Here is a 13,273-nt window from a genome sequence, read left to right on the forward strand (position 1 = left end):
GGGCCCTGCCGGGCCAGCGAGAGGGATGGACGAGGCTTTCGTCGTCGGAACATTCAGAACGATTTATTGAAGTCAACCTCAAGCAAAAGTTCAAATCAGTGGAATGTCATTAAAAACCTTTCCAAATTAATCCTCACGGAAGCAAAAACACATCTGAATTCCAAAGTATTTGTAAAATAAAAAAGGCAACATCTCAGTAAATATAATGTACAAAAATTATATGTTCCTACCATCACACACATTCAGTAAGAAGCTAAAATATTACAGGCAATTCTAGATACGCTATAACTAGTTGACAGTAAGCTATCTATATACAGGTTAACCAAGCTTTACAGGTTTCACACTATGCAAGAGAACATAGGCCGAACAACAAAACCCCCAAAATATCGTATATCTCAAAGTCTATGCGGCAACATCAAGTCATAATACAGTAATGCCCCAGTGGAACATCGCCAGGGAAATTTAACACTACTTCGTTAGTGTCAAGAGCTTCTAGTCAACTTCCAAAAACTCTTAAGATATTGACTTCAGTGAATATTGATGCTTTGCTATTAAAGACTCGAGTGATTTCGTTAAAATAACATTTCACAGAATCTACAAAGTTTGTTACAGATAAACAAAGTCTACAGAAATAACGACTCTACAAAGGTCATCCTTACAGATAAAGAGTACATGGGAATGGAAACGGAATCTGCAGGTATCTGTGTTGTGCAACATCACTCGCGTGGAAACAAACGGGTTTGGTTTCTCACAGCAACCCCAGGTACGCGCACACCCCTATGCGGAACAAAAACCCTTATTACCAGCCAGCTGAAATGGTAAGTCATCACCTTGTTTTCTGTGGCAACGCGATCGGTTGGTTTGAAAAGGAAAAGTGACACCAGAAATGAGATACAGCTCGACCAGTGACGAGGAAATGTTTTTTCAACCAGCCTGTTTATAACCCAAAAGCTCGGAGGGGTCCGGTGCCCGGCCGTGCCAGGATGTCTGGAGAGGACCACCACACGGCCGCCTTGCCTTCTGGAGCCGGGAGAGACAGCGCCAGGAAAGGCAGCTCGCTTCTCTCTGGCACACGACCCCCCCCCGGCAGTTAGTACCACACGAGAAACAGTGAGTGAGCGAATGGCTTTGGCAAATTCATACGCGTTTTCCCTTTTTGATTTCACATTAATTACAGAAGTCTTCTGTGCAAAGCACAGGCAGAGTTTCAGCTTAACAACTCCCCTCTCTCCGGAGCAGTGGGATAGCCCCTCACAGGGGTAACAGGGACCTGAGCTTGCCACTCAGGGATAGAACAGAATAGGAAACAGATTTTTTTTTCCTTTTTGTTTTTTTCCCTTTTTTTTTTTTTTCCTTTTTTCCTCAGAACAACATTGTGAATACATCCAAAGTGTAGGAGTGTATCGTAAGTGCAAATGTTTTTGCTACACAAAGATAAATGGTAGGGGAAAGTTGATGGAAAAGTGAAAGCAAACGGACAGCATGACTCCAAGGTTGCCGTCTCTCATGCAACACACTTCTTGAACACACACAAGTCTGAGACAGCTGCTTTGAAAAACTCTCCCATTTGCCATAGATTCACTGTACAGTGGGAGCAGAAAGTAACTTCAGGGAAGTCAAAGACATTTTCAATGTAGTATACAAAAAAAAGTTATGTATAAATAAAAAAGCTGTATAAGGAACTGCAGAGCTTCAAGTACATTAAACCCTGAATTCAATGAGGCAGAGGTTTCAATGTTAAAGTGACTACTTCGTACCAGCGTTGGACATCCCCCCTCCCACCCTCCTCCCCCACCCCACCCACATATCTCTGTAAAGTTTCAATATATACAGATTTTATGCTCACTGTTAATCATGTCTAGTAATTGTGTCTTTCCCATTCTATCCTGAAATTAAGATACAAGAAGTTTTTTAGAAGAAAGGCCAAAATTAAACATTCCAGCCCTATTACTCCATTTTAAAAGATTCTCTAAGACCATGGTGGTGACCAGAGAAGGTAATTTGCCCACAAAATTGCCTTTAACATTATCCTTCCTGAGCTGCAAACGCCTTCAACAGTCTATTGACAGGACAAGTCTATCCTAATAATCTGAAAGCTACAATAACTAATGCTTGCACCATGTATGGAGAAAATGGTAGTAACCAGCCATTGCACCGTTTGGCCATGGTCTGCAGAACGCCTGCGCTGTGCTACGGTGCGAGCTGTAGAGTAAAAGCTCCAGTAAACAACCAAATCCCGTTAACTTTGCAGAGCAACTCGGACACCGCATGCTACAGAGCGCACAGGCGACAGAGCTGGAGTCGGGTGCGTGGTGCTATCTCAAAAATTTAAAACAAAAGTAAGGGAAAAGTGTGATGGTGCATCCCAGTTAAGGAACAACGGACAGTCTTAAACAGCAGATTTAAGTCCTCAACCGAAATCACCAGCAGTTCTGTGGATTTCTTCCAGGCCTCAGCATGGAATGACCGAACTGCCCAGTATTACTTATCTCATTTTAGAGACCACGCAAATTTAGAGACCACCAGCAGCCGACTCCCCCTCTGCTGATGCTGATTATCAAAACACAGCTCTTAAATCTTTTCCTTACAAAGGAATTGCATTATTGTTCTATTCTGTTTGTAAAAATGTGGTTAAAATGCATACTTTAACATTATGTGTTTGGCATATAGAACAGTTACCAAGATACCTTGAATTAGGTATTTTCTTATCTCAGAATGTTAAAGTTTCGTGAAAGATTCACCTTCTCTCCAATAGTGTGAAATCCAGTTCAGACTTTTTGTTCCTAAGTACGTACAAGCTTATAAACCAATCTCCTATCTTCCCTTTTAAGTCCAAGCCCCACTGCTAGCTATTATTAATCTTTTTTTGGTGGAAAAAAGGAGCACCTGTAAGAAGTTTGAAAACAAAGTTAACCAAGACATCAAGTGGCATGGCACAGGAGTAGCAGCAGGCCTCAATTCACAGCATTTTACAAGTTTTTAAGCCTTCTGTGAACCTTCACATGTTCTGCGATACTCGGCGCACCGGCACGTCACAGCAATACGTCTCACGTGGCGACCGATGGTCCGTGGCTCTCGTCTGCTCCCTGCCATGTCGAACACTCGTGAGGGCGTTCTGGTGCTACCACACCATTTCCCTCCGGTCAGGAAGCCACCACGGACACAGAATGAAAAAAGCGTGTAGGTGCCCTCACACGATAGCGTATTTGCAATACTCAGAATGCTCTAAGAGAAAACAATTTGAACGTTACCAAGCCTAATAAATAATATAAAGTAAACACATCGGGCCTTACAGACACTGTAGCAAGAGCTATGTTTGGAATTTCTGAAAAGGTTAAACACCCCCAGTAAGAGCTTAAAAAGAGACATTTATCACACAAAACGTTAAGAAAAATAAAATCCTTTTTGTAAATTTTTTTTGTAAAAAATACCAAAATATAGCACTGCTTTCAAGCAAGAGTAGTGTTTCAGACATTCACTGTAGTACGGACCACAAGATGAAGTGCTTTATAGAGCCCATTAGCCCTCTGTACCATAAACTGACCCACGAGAGATCTGCACAGTTATGCCACCCAAGACACCCACAAGTTTGTAGGAAAGGCATCTGCAGACCGTTCAGAAGATGAACTGCCGGATCAGTTAAATGGCACAGCAGCTGCTTAAAGAGACTGTAGTGTATTTTGTAATTTTACAATTGCACACAAAAAAATTTCCCCCCCTGTACATAAATTTGAGGATGAGAAGGACACCAGCCAGAGGGAAGACATGTTCCAAAATCCCACATGTACTTTTTCAGCCTACTACTTTCTTGAACTGAGAAGTCACCGTGTTCCTGTAGGTTTATGTAAGCAGTTTTCCAGAGATAAGGTTCTTAATTCTTAATTCAAAGGCTTAATTTAGCCAGATGCCAGCAACACTTAATTCTTTTCATTCAGGATTGTTTTCAATACCCATTAGCAAAAAGCTAGCATGAAGTTAGCTCATATCGGTATACAAGTCAAAAGTACGCTCTAACTGTATCAGGGCAGGGGGAGATGCACAGCGCCTTGTAAGATGGGGGGCCAGGGGAGAAGATTCACCAAAGACTAACTTCAGCCTGGGGAAACTAGTCCCCCTAGGCTCCCTGCACAAGAAATGGAGGAGGATAGGTTTTCAAAAGAAAATCTGGAGCAGGAGCCTACCTAAGCCATTTCAAAAGCCTCACTGAAGGAGCCTGTCTCTCTACCGATTAACAGAAGAAACCCAAGAGAGAACTGTCTCATGAGGCTGAAGTTGGCTGCTGCGAATACGGCCCCTTACCCAGACAGAAAATACCCTGTTCATTGAAGAAGTGCTGAGATTTTTCTTAGCTCCGTTAACAATGAAGATTAAAGTCAGAAGATCTCTCTCAGCAAAAAAATCTAAACATTCAATCAAAACAAACATGCACATGGGTTGGATTCCTTAAGCGCTCAAATTTCCTTTGAAGCTAAAGGGAGTCTGAGAAGGCGGCAATAAAGAATCACACTAATATAATTGCCATAAAACAAGTGCAGATTTGGCAGATGACAAATACATGTGCACGGAACAATCCTCCATCTAAAGAAGTCAGTGGCAGAGCTCCCACTGGCAGGATTAAGACTTCAGTTCTGAGTGTGCTGCAGTATGTGACCGAGGCCAGGAGGCTCTCCTAACTACGAAGGTTTTCCAAATTAGGCGGGATAAAGAAATTACCATCGTGCAATTAAGCTCTTTCTGAATTTCCACCTGTCTGCAAACACCGATTATAGCTCTTGAGCAAGGAACCATGATTTCTTCCCTCCTTAAACAATGCTAGATCTCGTGTTACAAGCACTTCCAAGAAGTCATACACCTGATTTCTCATAGGAAAAGCTTTTCAATAATATTCACAAGTTAACATGATATATAACCTACCTTCTCAAAATGCCTTTAAAAATAAGTACTGGAATGGAGGCATTTCAGGGTCACCTGGTCTGAAACCCACATCTGTCTTTATGGCATCTCAATGTTACACAGAGTGGGGAGGCTTTATTCTTTTCATAAACTAGACATAAAAGTTACATTGGCTTTGCTATTTTGTTTTTAAAGACACGTTGACTGATCAAAACCAGATCTTCAACACCCTTTAAAAATTAAATAAATAAATATGTTGCTATGCTTTGCTTTCTACACTCAGAGAACATTTTAAACAGAATTTTCTTTTCACTGTCAAAAGGTCTACGTTTTTCTTTGAAGGCCAAGACCTTTCTGGTTTCCAACAGTAAGAGCTGCTGTAGCACATTCAAGGGTAAAAGACCAAACAATAAAAAACAAACACCACTGCCTGCTTCTGCTTGCTAAGATTAAATGGTCCCGTTCCCAGTTCACACACGACGGCTCCGATGACAAAGACTGAATGTGTCATAGCAGTCTCTTCAAGTTCATCGCCTGTTTGCCCCTCTTCTCCCCTCCCTTGTTTGTTTTTAACCAAATTCACTCCTTTGCTTCTTCTACAGGATTCTGTGGTTCCAATTTGCACTTTATCTTGCTCCAGTACTCAGGTGCCACAGGAGATTTGGGGTCATGTGCAGAGCAGCAGAGACGGCCATCCAACGCTGATGCCACCAGGGCTCCCTTCTCGTGATCTTTACAGAATGAATGAGGGCAAAACTCACAGAATGAAACTGCAGGATTGCTACAGACGTCGCACTGATGCCACGGACATTCCCACTTTCCTGAGGATGGGAGGGGAAGGGAGAAGAGAGAGACAGGAAGCTGAAATTAGTGCATTTTGGGGACAGCACTGGCCTTTAACCCTTACTCCATGTTGTAATTGTTCAGATGAATGCAAAGAAAGTTCAGAAAAATCAGCTCTTACTGTAGTTGCTACTTCTGCTTCTCATTTACAAGAATCTGACTGGAAACAGTTCTTAGTCACTTTGCATTTTTTAGGCCTCACTTGGCTCAAAACATTGCTGCATGCATAACCAGAGCTTAAAATAGTTAGATCAACCTCCTTGGGCATCAAGACACCAAATGTCCTTGCAAGATGGAGAGTTTGTTTTGTACATTTTTCTGATTTGTGAGCATCTCTTATTGACCTGGACACAGTACTCGCTCAGATGGGTATCTCCAAATTAAGTTTTAGTTCAACTGCAGTTTACTTTAATGTAGAAGACTGAATGCATTAGTTTTGAAAAATAAGCGAGAAATGGCTCAGAGAAGAACAAGTTGTGTAAAAATATGTTTGAGCATAAACAAACCCCAGATCCCCCAAACCACTCAGACATGCATTTGTATGACCATGTGCTGAACTCTCAGACTGCAAAGGTATACTGAACATGGCAAAAAAGGAAAGTCAAAAGCTTCTTGCTGCTGTGTCCAAGCCTCGCTGAAGTCCCTTTTGGCTGGGTTACTGTTGAGAAACAGAGAGCACTCTCCTTCACAGGGAAATGACGCACCGCATTTACAGTGTGTCGAGACCTGCATCCTGAAGAGCGAGAATAGCACCAAGATGGGACTCCAGACCTCTAATGAAGTTGTAACTAGCCTATCTGGGCCAGGCTATCCCCCCCCCCGCCCCAAACTTCAAAGAGAAACAAAGCCAAACAAAAAAACCTAACTCAAGTTGCTCTTGGTGCTAAGATGCTATCATTTCTTTCTCTAGCAAATCAGCTATTTTGAGGATAGTTTCCATGTTTCTAGTAAGCTGAAAAGGCACATGACAGATTCAACTTCACTCATGGCAGCCTTTTGGTTAATATAATCATAGACTAATCTGCATTTCCAATTATTTTCACTGAAGTCTTTGGAAATTGGGAAGATTAAAGAGATAAGGACTTTTACAAAATCCTGCAATCGGATCAAGATGTTGTATTGCTGAATAATTTGAGCCCTGGCTACAAAAAGCTATGCCTTAACATGGAAAAAGTCAAATGGAAGATACGTGCCATCAGGATACAGTACATAATTTAAACACATTTACTCATTAATCGAGCCCTACACATCACACTTGCTATGTCAGTGGTTTGAACTATCACTTGATGTCCCAAGGTCACCGAACGCACATCAAGATGCTGTTTATATTTCAATCAAAATAAGAAGAGGAAATTTGATCCAAGAAAGAGATGCAACAAAAAGAACATTAAAAAGTATTACAGTGCCTCTCTGTCCATCGGTTCTCATTTAGGAACACTGCCACCTGATGTATTTCTAAAAATGAGTGGTATTGCAAAAGCAAATATGCTGCATTTAATGTAAATGAATACTGCATTTCAGCTCAAACATTGTCTTGCTGCAGGAAGGAAAAGATGAATAGGAAGCCATACAATCACTCTTACCAAAAGGTGGTTGAGTCAGGTTAAGGCATAGGAGGTGGTATGCTTTGGGACAGTCCTTTTTATCACACATGACTAGCTCTCCCCCATCTCCACACTGGAAACAGTTGTCTTCATGCATCTGCTTCTGTTCTGTTTTTATTTTCCGTTTCTTCTGCTTTAATTTTGCATTCTTCACCTTCTCTTCATTTGCCGTTGCAAATGCTGTCTAGCAATTACAAAGATCACAGCATACAGTCACTTTATAAACCCCTTGCATTAAAATTAATTTAATCAACTTTGGGTTATTATTTGCATGAACTATGCTTAAATTAAATCCACTCAAAAATGTTTTTAAGCTATGAAAGCCAGAAATGCCCATCCACATGTATCTGAATTAACACAACAGCAGTACAGTGCATAACTGTAAAATCTTTAGAGACTTTCAAGGGTGGAAAGTATTACATAGACTAAAGTAAAAAGTTAAATGAAACAAAAACCTCTCTGTGCCCTACTCTCACTAGATCTCTGGATTTGGGAAGCGAAGCTTCAATTTTCATCCGTGTACCTTTGGACGCACTCCTAGGAAACCACTGCAGTTTTCTGCTCCACAATGACATTCGGTCCTACCGTTGCCCAGGCAATCCAAATTGTAATTGAATGTTAACTCCATTCCTAAAATTTAAAGAAAAACAATTCACCCACACAGGCACTGAGGAAAGACAGGCTGTGACAATGACATTTCATTAGCATTTATCTCTTCATAGTCTGTGAGATCTAGCAGCAACATGTTTTGAAAGAGCAAGCTTGAAGTAGTGCATCGATTTCATGAACTTTGAAAGTAGCAAATTCTGCCTAGATCAGACACAAGTAGCAGCTACACTATCATACAGACCCAGTTAAAATGACAGATCAGGTAACACACTTAACGTGGAAAGGTAATACCACACCAGACAAGTATCGGTGAAAGCATCAACACTATGGTAAGCATTTACATGACACAGGGTTAACATTGTGCCTAGCAGCAAACCCTGTAGTTAGCTTTAACAGTAGCTTTCAGCTTCAAACTATTTCTAACTATAAGATCCCTGCTAAAACTGGAAGCCAAATATTTGTCTCCACTCCAATGAATGACAAAGTTCCTATAAACGTCACTGGTATTAAGTAACTCCAGAGAAAACCATGGCCAAGTTAGGAACTTAGCCATTTCAAGACAAAAGTATACATGCAAAATAGTGCCATCTTTTTACCTGCAGGAATATCACAAAGAGCAAACAGTCCAACTCTAATGTCACCATTCACTGTCCATTTCTGTGTTTCACAGTTTGGATTACAACTATGGTTCATAAAACGAGAGTAATTCCCCTTTGGGCCAGCATCTATTATCCGGTCCTTCAAATAAAAAGACAAAGACATATTTAGTATTTACAAACAAAAAAAGGTTTCCTGCTGACAAGTGACTACTAATGGCTAAGGCAGCAAAAAATATGTTTATTCTAAATTAGTTAAAAGTGGTAAGTTTTCCCTGCAGAGTTAGTTTTACGAAAAAGTGTCTGAATGTTTGTGCTTACAGAAGTGAAATAGGCACAGAGCGCGTAACCTAAGATACAGGCTGTTTCATCTCTTCACCCATTCCATTAAAAACAAACACAGATGTTATCCTCCTACCAACACTCAGGTGTCAGTAGGAGGATAACATCAAACATGGAATGATGCTTCTGCCAGCATTTTGCCCCTAGTTTCAACCATAAACAGTTTATATTGAACAAGACATAATATTTACCTTTGTTACAGTTAACATATAAAAATTGGTTACGCTGTTTTCATGTGCACGTTTGATCCGCAATCTGCACTCTTCTTCGTCAATCAGCTCGCCAACATATTCATTCACAAATTCACCCTGAAAAGTAAAGGAAAACAAAAATAAGAAATCCATGCTTACTACTTCTTACGATGATAAAGGGAAGCAGCACAGAAAAAAGCACTTCCTATAAAAATATACTCTAATCATCACAAAAAGCATTAAACTTTAACCATCTAGTAGGCAAGACGTGAGTATGTGCACCAGGTATTTGTCGTCTAAGCAATAAGCCCACTCAAAATAAAAAGGCAGCAGAGCCAAGCACTGTTTCTGTATTGACTACACAAGCCATATTTGTCAGTTCTCTAATCCTTTAAAGTTTCATGCTTTCTTTTATAAAAGACAGTAAGACAATATTCATAGTTCATGTTTCCTTAGGAGTCTATTACAATGGCAAGTATTTTCACTACATACTTCACTTTTATTAGTACTTTTAATAGTCAATAAACTCAGAACATTTGCAGTAACGAAGTTTTAATGAAACACAATTATACAAAAATTGCAAATTTAAAAAAATTAATCGCTAAAAAACATGTTTAAAAGTAGCCCTCCAGGCCAACAGTGTGTTCCCAACTTTTAACCAAGGGAATTCAGAAGAGCTGGGACATGGATTGATACCTTGATACAAGGGAGTCAACACTCAGCACTCTGAGCATCACTTTTATCAAGACAGCCAGTTGCTGATGGTTTAAAACACTGTTAAAAATAGCTATTTGAAATACTCAAATTCAAGTGTCCAACAAGCACCTGATAATTCAAGAAAAAAAATCTTGTAACATACAGTACCCACATGTTAACAAGCGCTACCCTGTCAGCCACGCTCGGGGCAGTCGCCGGGACAAGCGACTTCCGAGATGCCCTGAAGGATGCGACGGGGCTCCAGGCAGTAATGCCTGTCCCGGCGTGCCCTCGCCCGCGGCTGTCACAACCCAAACATGAATGAAGAAAGTGGTAAATGAAAGGGGTAAGGGTGGAAATCAGGCAATTCAGGTCACGTTTCTGAGAGATAAGTGACCTAAGTGACTCAGAAGCCCGGCACTCGTTAAGACCAATTTACAGTTTGGAATAGTCTGAGTCTTATCTAACGTATATTCACTTGATAAAAATCACTTAGATGCTTCTGAAAATTTTAGCCCAAATCAAAGGGAAAAAACCAAAGTCCCTTCACCGCCAAGTTGCTTTCAGTTCAGCCTGTGTGTTTGGGAACACCTGGACAATTCAACAGAACCACCAACAGTTTTCAGTAAAGCTCTTACAGGACACAAATGCATTTATAAATTTTGTGTATTAAATTCACAGGAACTCTACTATAAAACAACCCAAAACCTGCTATAAAAATTCACCAGGTACTTGGGCCAGGAATAGTCGTAGTGTATTGAAAGGTTTTTAAACACAGCTTTCCCCCCCACTATTCCTCTAGCTACTTGTCAAATCAGTCAGGTATGAACAGGTTGAAAAAAGTCCCAAATGCCGTCAGAAGTTTCCACCTATAACCGACGGAGTGGTTAACAGCATCCTCACTGAAACTGGTCTGTTAAAACATCGCCAGTATCACCCTACTCACATGCATGCTTGTCACAAACCACTACGTAATATTTCTCTATCTCAGATTTTTAGAGACTGTAAACTACATTTTAAAAAGCCAAGGAGGTAGATGTCTGGTAAAAATGGACAAAAGCAAAGAATTCACAGTTGAAATTACTATATGTAAGCCCAAAGCTTTCATCTTGATGTTGCAGGACCTCTTCAGTGGATTATCCTACACACTACCTGTGCATACAGTTAAATACCACGCTGCTTAATGGTAAAAGAATCAATTCAGGATCTCCTCGCTTTTTCTAGACTGTCTGATTACACCAGAAGCTAAACAGATCATCCCAAAGCGATCATCCAATCCAAAACGTCACAGCAGAATTTCCAGCCTGCAGAGCAGCCGCTTTCTCTCTACAAATCAGAGCAGTGTAATTCTCACATCAAGTTCGAGTCCACCATAACTACAGCCTGTTTCCTCGTGATGAGAAGCTCCAGGATATTGTTGTTGCTAGACGAGTGCAAATTCAAACTGAAGAAAATATGAAGGCAACCAAGAGCAAAAGAGTTCTCTAGAGCAGAGTCTTGAGGATGTGGGTTACATGACAAAAACAACTTGTCCTGAAGTCTTAAAGTGTCCAATCCCATCTGTGGCCATAACTGCATCTTCTTCTCTTCAGGTATGCTCAGCCATCTCCTTGTTCAGAAACAACGAAGCCTGCATGAGTAAGAGCAAAACACACATCCGTCCATCAGATCCATTCCTCTGCCTGGCAAGTTAAAGCAGAGGTGAAATCCAGGCCAATCATCCTCATGCTTGCCTCGAAGTACAGCAAGACTGCAATCCAGCTAGACGAGGATTCTCACACTTAGATATGCAAGTGTAAGATTTTGTTTTTTCATATCAACCGTTGCGTATCCCACCTGAATCCCAGACTGGTATCCCCAGTAATACAGTGTGCAGCAATACAGTGTCAAGGAAAACCGGAGTGATCCACATCCAATGGCTTTCTGACAGTCAGGGAAGAATATTCCCATTCCCCCACCTCACTGACTGCACCCACGAATACTCTCAAAGACGCCAGCCATTCTAGTATTTAAGCCAAAGTCCGTAACATTTCCTGAGACTAGTCAGTCCTTGCTGCTTTTTGTTACAATAGCAGCGTCATTTCCATCAACAGAAATCTCTGTATCTTCATTATTCTTCTCTGCCTTCTTGAACTTCTAAGAACCTTTAAAGTTTGTTGTCCAATGCAGCCTGATCACCTCAAGCGTTTCATTAATCCCCTGTGAGTTCTTCTGAAACAAATCCAGGCTGAAGAGTTGAACGCCAGGAAGGTGAGAAAGCTGACTCGTTACCAGACGTCTGTAAGAGTAATACCGCAAACTCCCCCACTCCAAGCAACCCGCTAACGGGAAAATGCCGTCCGCATGTCACTGTGTAACAGCGTAAAAAGGCAAGGCAAAAGGAAAGACTTAAGAATAACCCCCTGAAAAGGGGCTCACAATTCAAGCTGACTCCACCCACCCTTTGAGGTTCTCTCATATTTTGTGATCGTCATTTGCTGGCTTATGATAAGGACGAGGGGAAGAAAAGGAAAAAAAAACCACAGAAAAAACAGGCCACTTATTTTGCCAGCCCTCTAATATTTCATCATCTTTAATGGCCTTATTTGGAGAAAGAAACCATCATTCAGACTACGTTTTCCCAGACCGCTCTCTCCTCTTTTGCCCAGTAGGCAATGAGAAAACACACGCACGCTCTTTCCCTCCACGAACAGAATTCACAAATTCACAATCACCTGGAACTAGCTTTTCTTCTGTAAGTATCAAGGTTAAGATGCTTCTGTCAAAACAGCTCCACCTACAAAAGTTTCATGTCCTTTTAACACAAAGCATTTACTTGCAAGTGCTGAAATTTTTGTATGCATTCGCTTAACGTACTCAGAGTTGCAGTGTTTTCACATAAAACCACACTGATGGTTATCACAACCTTTGTCCTTTGTAATTCTACCTTTTTAATGCTCCTTTTTGTCCTGAGACCCCATCCACGTCGATCAGTTTTTATGATTTCAGCATCAGGGTAGAGTCTTTTGGTGAAACACTGGTTCTGACATCGCTCTCCCGCTGGGCACACCTGGGGATGGCACTCATACTGCAGCATCCTGTTCAGACACTCCGACTCCAGGCCACAGGGGTTCTCGTCCGATGGCTTGCAGTTACAGCGAGGGATTTCTGACAGATCAGCTACCTGAATCTGAACCTTCCCTATTACCTTGTTGGACTGTGGAACAAAGGAAAAAAAAAAGAATAAATGAAGGACAACGCACAAAGAACACAAACTCAGCAGCTTTATTAGAGGCCAGTTATCAACTGACACGAGAAGGCAAGAAACTAACGATTATGTCATTATTTTTCTTCTAGACCCTTTTGAAGGACAGTGTGTCACAACAAGTATACTTCCTGCAATTCAGAAGCAGACACATGCATGCACTTTTACAGACGGCATCTGTTGCCACTCAGCTACCAACTTAATTGGGGACATACACTGTTCAGAGAAGCCAGTAGTGAGCAATTTAAGTGAAGA

The 13,273-nt window shown here is 41.1% G+C and overlaps 1 protein-coding gene across 3 annotated transcripts in view; it reads right to left on the minus strand.

The window, feature by feature from the left end:
• The window catches only part of NSD3 (nuclear receptor binding SET domain protein 3), a 42,680-nt gene that overhangs the window by 1,875 nt on the left and 27,532 nt on the right, over positions 1-13,273 (minus strand). For 2 of the 3 annotated variants that reach the window (XM_009276998.2, XM_009276923.2), the window contains 6 exons: positions 12,701-12,970; positions 9,079-9,195; positions 8,546-8,687; positions 7,864-7,970; positions 7,320-7,524; positions 3,192-5,714 (listed from right to left, as the gene is read on the minus strand). In XM_009276998.2, coding sequence (XP_009275273.1) covers positions 5,473-5,714; positions 7,320-7,524; positions 7,864-7,970; positions 8,546-8,687; positions 9,079-9,195; positions 12,701-12,970 — 1,083 coding nt within the window. In that variant the 3' untranslated portion in view covers positions 3,192-5,472. Of the gene's footprint in view, positions 1-3,191; positions 5,715-7,319; positions 7,525-7,863; positions 7,971-8,545; positions 8,688-9,078; positions 9,196-12,700; positions 12,971-13,273 lie in introns of those variants that run through there. The other variant, XM_019472642.1, reaches the window with a different exon arrangement.

This window comes from Aptenodytes forsteri, unplaced genomic scaffold (genome assembly GCF_000699145.1).
Source record: "Aptenodytes forsteri isolate BGI_AS27 unplaced genomic scaffold, ASM69914v1 Scaffold298, whole genome shotgun sequence".
Classification (NCBI taxonomy): Eukaryota; Metazoa; Chordata; class Aves; order Sphenisciformes; family Spheniscidae; genus Aptenodytes; species Aptenodytes forsteri.